Genomic DNA, 7,395 nt, shown 5'->3' with positions numbered 1-7,395 from the left:
TATATATTTTAAATACAACAACATACAGAACTAAATTATATAGTATGTGATAATATAAGTATCAGCTATCAATACCATAACTTGGAAAAAAAGAGATACAATCCTTGGCCGTATTTGGCACAACTTTTTGGAATTTTGGATCCTCAATGCTCTTCAACTTCGTACTTGTTTGGCTTTATAAATATTTTGATAGGAGCGTCACTGATGAGTCTTGTGTAGACGAAACGCGCGTCTGGCGTACTTAATTATAATCCTGGTACTTTTGATAACTATTAGGAGAAGACGAGGAATTAGTTATTAAAAAGAAAGAGGGGAAGATGTAAACATTAAAAGTTAAACAAGGCAGATATCGGGAAGATTCCTTCCGTTGAATGGTTCTGCCCATAACAATCATCCAAGTAAAGGTATAACGATGATTTGCATATTGTTGTAATCCCTGTGAAGCAGAGAGCCCTAAACAAATCGTCTTTTTACGATTGCACGTGCTAGTCTGTTTATAAAATTATTAATATTCTTATCAGGTCATGTGAATTCTTCGGAGATCATTTCGGTTTTAAATTAGATGATGGTATATATTCCAAAATATACACGAAATGTTGTATTATTAACAGAAAAAAGTAAAATCACAAAAAAACTTAACTCAATTCAAAATGGAAAGTCCCATATCAGATGGCAAAATCAAAAGCTCAAACACATCAAACGAATGGATAACAACTGTCATATTCCTGACTTGGTACAGGCATTTTCTAATGTAGAAATTGGACGATTGAACCTGGTTTTATAGCTAGCTAAACATTATAACGAGTCCATGGATTGTAAATTGCTTCTTTATGACTTTGTGTAACTTGAATAGACGTGTTACTAGTCTATGTAAATAATACGGTAAATCAAATAGGAGATTTTGAGTCGAATAAATGGAATGAATTTTGCAACTTCTTTTTCGTTTGTTTGAAAATTTGGTTTGTCTACCAAATTAAAACATTAATATCAAAAAGAAGATGCGATATGATTACCAAGAGACCAAATGACACATAATTTAACAACTATGGGTCACCGTACGGCCGTCAACAATGAGCAAAGCCCATACCGCATTAGTCAGCTATAAAGGGCCCCGAAATGACAAATGTAAAACAATTCAAACGAAAAAGTGTTTTTTTTAAACTTCAGATGGTCAGGTCGCCCTTCATATATGTTTCGGGTACAAACGACCTTAAATCTTTATTGAGACATAACGATTGTTTGCCTAATGTTTTATATCAGACAAACATGTAATAGATTTATACATTATTGTAGAATATTTTCAAGCGAAGTGTTTGCTCACAAACTTATTATTTACATATTTGGTTAAATCTCTTTTCATAGATACTGTGTGTGTATTAACTTGTTTATGTTTGATAATAGGTGTCATTCGCTCTCATTTAAATAATGAAGTTTAAACAAAATGCTAAAAGTACAAATGTACTACTTTTTGCTTCAATATAATAATTGACCATGACATGAATTCAAGTTTGTAATGACCCCGGTTTAACAAAGTTAACTAAATATTGACCAATCTATGTAACATTCAAATGTCAATATTTTGTTCTGTCCAAACTTCGAAGGTTGACAAGGGTATAGAAATATGGTCATCTATAGATTTTCCACATTTGGCAGTAAAATACATGCTAAAGAAGCACGTCCTTAAAGTACTTTCGTCCAGACGGTATGGAGACTTTACGTCCAATGATGATAATAAAGCAACAGTCTCTGTGAGTTACGGAACCTCTCTAACAACTCTCCCGGGGTTCCTCAGGTAGCAGATGGTAAGGCAAACACACCCTCATTGCTAATGGCTAAATTGCAAACCTTTAACGAGGTCCACCCACCTTGTAGACCATACTTGTTAATTTATTTTCGGTCTGAACATCAAATGTACAAAAGTTAAATAACGTTAACGAGACCTGTTTTTTTTTCTTTCTCTTCGGTGTAGGTTTTGATCATTGTTAAAGGCTGTACGATGACATATAGTTGATTTTCTGAATGCCTCTTGTGGAGAGTTGTCTCATTGGCAATCGAATATCTATTATATTCAATCAATCGAACTACTCAAAGCTCGAGTTCTTAGTTGTATTTACTATAATTTGATTTCGGGGCCTTTTATATCTGCTATATATATATGCGGTATGTTTCATTTGTTAATCAAGAACTTTTTATAAAGGGACACTGACTGCCATAAGAGGAAGCCCGCTACAGTCATGACTCAGTGATTCCCTCTTTAATCAACCGAGGCGAAATTTTCACACAAAAGTAGAAGACACCAGGTCCCCGTCTGTGTTCGTCTATGTATGGGCTTTTGTTCATCTTCTTTTTCATATTGAATTATATATCTTATAACAAAATTATTCTATTGTTCAAATGATAAGTATGAATATGAAGAAAACAAATATTTTATAATAAATTAAATATAATAATATAACAACTAATTCAGTAAGAGTATTTCTTTAAGCACAATAACAATATTGTCGTAAACTTGTATAAGCAATATCTAGTTGTTCTGATACACACCTCGATTGATTCCCGTAAGAGTTAATTCTGTCTATATTCCCTATTAACTTAGCCTCGTTGGAATGGCTGTATTCAACACTTGCTTCAAACATACCGTATCCAGGAAATGTCTTAAAAACAACAACATAACGAACTGATGATCTTTGATTCGTATTGGAGTTTTGAGGAATACGCTGAATTTTTGCAGAAACTACCTTGATTAACCCTAACGTTTTACACGAGAAAGGGCTCTTTGATAACATTTCGTTTATTTTTGAAACAATGAATATCGCTGATTTCTGAACAACTTTATCCTCTACATTAATTGGCTGGTACGAATAACACGGACAGTAATTTTCAACAATCGATGCATCGTAGCAACTTCTTCTACTTGGTATTTTACGGAACAAACTTATTCCTCTAGGGAGAACACAATTGTCAGTGAAGTCTATCTGCTCTTTAAAATTTTGTGTAAAAATATCTAGAAGTGTTTCATGTAAATCAAATGGCGTTGTAAGTTGAGCGGCATTATACTTAAGATTTCGGTGAATATGAGGATATCTAGATTTTAAATGAGGTGGCAAGTATAAAGATAGAAGAGGAAGATTTTTCGTCATTCTTCCAATTTCATGCTCAGTTAAGGTTCCATAGCGTGACCCGTGGTCACTGAATAAAACGAAAGCTGTATTCGTAAGCTTTCCCGAAGTATGCATCCATTTAAGTAAACTATGTGCGTCTTTATCTCCCAATGATAAGTATTCGGGATGATGATGCGCAAGCTCAGTAACCCACATAAACACATACTTCCGTTTGTTTTTGTATTTTTCAATGCATTGCTTTCCATAATCAAGTACAATATTGTGTTTAAAATTGTTTCCGAAACAAAGTTTTTCGTCTTGCATTTCGAATGTGTTGTTGTTAAATGTTTGCTGAAACATTTTAAATTCAGACTGTTTACTGGCCACCACTATGCTGCGGAGGTAATGTGTATAGTTTGGGTATTTCACGAGATGAGGTGGCAGGAATGGTGCCCAATCTTCCGAGAAGCAGTCGATGTACTTCCGCTTTAGTATCTCCTTATACAGAGAAGGATAACCGGATGTAGACAAAACAGACTCTACAAGAGTCTTTCCCGTTAATGCAGCTATAATATTTGGCAGCGTATTGTCGCCAATTCTAGTGTAGCCTTTCAGAGGGTAAGCTTCAAGAGTATTTTCAAAAAAGTCCAGTGTTTTTGGTAGTTGTTTTTCAGCTAAAAATCTAGAAGTAGAGTCAATACCAAGTAATACAATGTTTAACTGGTCTTGTGTGTCGGGCAATAGTTCTCTTTTGTTAATTTCTGTATTAACGTTGTAATGAAAATTCGCATAAACAGTTTTTCTGTTTAATGTCTTGCAAACGACATACACAAAATCGTTCGGAACGTAGGTAGGTTTTGTTAAAATTGTTTTATCCACAAGTTTACTTCCGTGAAATCCGTCCATTAAAACTATAGCATATTCACAAGTTATTTGACTTTGGTTAAATCCTGCAGCAAATATAGCACTATGATTTAGATGCAAGTGTCCAGTATTATCAAAATATACAAATGAATTCCATACGTTACATTTAACTTCTTTTTCTAGTTTCAAAGTTTCCATCACTGACGAAGAAAATGGAACCTTTTGGAATTGGCATGGTTCCCGTAAATCCTTTCTTCCTCTAGCACCAATATAATACCACAAAACACACGAAGACAGGAAAATAAGTAACAATTTTTTTACCGAACATTCTGTGTCAAAGTAACGTTTTAAATTAGCATAACGAATGTGTATATATCCCACAAAGCTCTCCATTTGTAGTGTCTTCCAACTTTTACGATGTTATAACGCAGCGATGAACTGGAAAGTTCAAGGTAGTATACAGAATTTGTATGTGGATGTAATGAACTGAAAATACAAAAATATACAGATAATATTAAAAATCAATCTAGATCTTGCAAAATATCATATTCTTTTATTAAAAGACAAATATGTGGAAATTTTAGCTGGTATTTTCGACCTCTTTAAATTCACCTACAGTCAACAGCTCACTGATAGCAACTCTATTGATGCCACTGTCGGTGTCATGCAAGTCCTTGAATGTACAACATGCTTGTTGACAATGGTTTTTTTCTGAAGTTATTTTACTTTAAATTTGTGTTTGAAAAATGTTTGAAAAAAAAATCAGCCAAATTTGATTCTGTGTCTAAATCGTAACTAATGCACCTTTAACATAAATTAAAAAAATAATAATCCCTCATATCTCCTTTTTCACTAGTCTTGACATTGACTTGAGTTTTTTTTTAAATAAACATGTCATCGATATCCTTAAAGCCGTATATATACGATGGCGTGGGTGTGGTATGGTTGTTTATATCAACTTTTAAAATACATGTATTTCGGTGTTGAATAACATTAATTAAATTAATACTAATTTATGCATTAAATATCAATTTCTACCGTAATATGAAAAGAAATTGCATGTAACAGCTCTCCATCTAGTTCTTAGTGGCATGTTATCAGTCCTTAGTGCACTAAGGACTCCTTAGCAGTGTTTAGACACACCCAGAATATCATTCGTAACTAAAACTTAAAAAAAAAAATCATTATTGCTGATAATTTCAGAGATTAAAAGGACAAATCATTTTGCTTTTGTTTTATTTCTCTTCCTATAAATATTTTCGTGTGCATGGCTTTGATGGGCGCCAACTCTTAAATTAGAATATGGTGAGCTTGTTAAAATGTTTATACATGTACATGTATTAAAAAGTTTTATCAAGAAAATGTAATAGAAATGTCGACAATAACAAACTGAGATATTCTATGCTGAAAATAGATATAAATATAATTAGTGGTATGAGTGCTAATATTACAGTTGATTTGGCAATGGAGAAAAATGTTCGTATCCATCAAAAATTTTAAAACTTTACACACTCTGTGTTCTCTTTGATTTTTTTTTTTATAAAAACCTATCTCCATTTCCAAGTTGTGGACCCTTACGCGGAATTTTGTTGAAATTTGAAGACTATTAAAAATTTAATAGGTCAAAGAATAGCCTTCAACATTTGAGGCTTTTTATAGCCAAGGCTGCGTTTAGTTTAAACATATTTTATTTAAAAATTGAATAGGTCAAAGAACAACACGGATCCTTGGAAATTAGAAAATTTGCAAATTAGAGGCCGCAAGAATAGTAACAGGTCTACTAATATTTACAAAACCTGAAACTTTATATTCTGAGGTTGCCTGGGAATCTCTTTTTGAAAGAATAAGGATGTAGTCGTAATTGCGTGTCGATATCTTGTCAATCGTACTGTTGTTTTATTCGACTAACTAACTTTATACGGAAAATTTTTGCATTTTTTTTAAATTACCATGGTCTGTTGTTTTTAAACTGTTAATATTGGAATTAAGTAAAGAGTCAAAGTTGAAATCATGAATAAGTGTTCCGTGAAAATTGTTTTCGAAAACATAATTCTTTAAAGTAATAAACTTTTTTCAAATAAATTCTGATCTTCCCTCATCTGATCACCAGCATGGCTTAAGGTATTACTTCCAAAGGTATTGTAAGGGGTGTGAGGTGACACTTCCAGGTATTCAAGCGATTTCCTGTCGGACTTGCAAGTTCATGCATCGTTTCACTTCTGCCGGTAATATTCAGTGTACACGGCCGATAACTTTTGAACTATCAGATGTAATATACAACTCTGTCTTACTAGACATTTGCGGAAACAGTTATACACCTACGATTAGGATTACAATTACACTTACAGGTAGCATTTAAAGCTTGCGTCGTTTCAAAGTGTAAATATAAACCGTCGGTTTAAAACAAAGACTAACTCCTATGACGTTTTTCTATAGTTGAACAACGGGATTTCAACGAAATATCGGTAAAAAATGGATTCTTTTCAGCTTGAGGTGGAATCTCGTGCCAATTTAAAGACAACTCGGACCACTTTTAAAGACAACTCGGACCACTTTTAAAGACAGCTCGGACCAGTTTGAAGACAACTCGAACCAGTTAGAAGTACTTTTTTTAATGAGTTGTTACTATAAACTGTATTATGACGGCCTAACGAGATCAATTAGAAATATAAAACAACAAATTTTATTCAATGTAATGAAAATATCAACCAGATATATATTCGTCTTTACATATACGGGCCCCTGTTGTAATAAGTGATCCTAGACATCTTTCAAGTTTGGTTCAAATGCCTTTTACCGTCAGGCGCCAAATGGTAATTTTCGACTATCGTAAGCGTCAACTTGTTTCAATTCATATTGTGGTTTGTCAAATTATCCGTATTTGTCAGAGGTCTCAATTATTTAAACGTTACCATTATAATTGGAAAACATATACCATGATCCGTCAAAATCAGTTGATTTTTTTTATCGTTATGTAGAATTGAACACTATGTTTCTTTGTGGAGTTTTATTTGTATTGTCGTCGTTTTTCTTATGTCCATGGTGGAGTCAATTTCGTCGACATGTGGGTTCTAAATGCTTTTTTTCATCGTTTCCCCTTTAAAAAACAATAAAAGTAACTTAAGTTGCATTAAACATATCATGTGACATGTATGCATTACATTTTTAATTAAATCAAGCATTTCAAAGTATTATAGACCCCCAAGAATTTCGTTTAAATATTCTTAAAGCTCTCAAGTTGTCTTTTGAAGTACACGGATATCTGTGAACCCAATTTTAGATTTATTGCAAGTCAAATCACTCAATTTGCTTTTAAAGTACACGGATGTCTGAGAACCCAATTTTAGATTTATTGCAAGTCAAAGCAATCAAATTGTCTTTTAAAGTACACGGTATATGAGAACCCAATAAACATTTTTTTTAAACGAGG

At 33.0% G+C, this 7,395-nt stretch overlaps 2 protein-coding genes across 4 annotated transcripts in view; both read right to left on the bottom strand.

The window, feature by feature from the left end:
* LOC139484982 (FHF complex subunit HOOK-interacting protein 1B-like) overlaps positions 1-7,395 on the bottom strand; it is a 626,211-nt gene that overhangs the window by 488,343 nt on the left and 130,473 nt on the right. The gene's annotated exons all lie outside the window — the stretch shown is intronic.
* On the bottom strand, positions 2,481-4,358 carry LOC139483977 (uncharacterized). Its single transcript, XM_071267695.1, has one exon. It carries the CDS (start codon positions 4,356-4,358, stop codon positions 2,481-2,483), a length of 1,878 nt encoding a protein of 625 aa, XP_071123796.1.

This window comes from Mytilus edulis, chromosome 8 (assembly GCF_963676685.1).
Source record: "Mytilus edulis chromosome 8, xbMytEdul2.2, whole genome shotgun sequence".
Classification (NCBI taxonomy): domain Eukaryota; kingdom Metazoa; phylum Mollusca; class Bivalvia; order Mytilida; family Mytilidae; genus Mytilus; species Mytilus edulis.
This window is presented reverse-complemented; position numbering and strand designations above follow the sequence as displayed.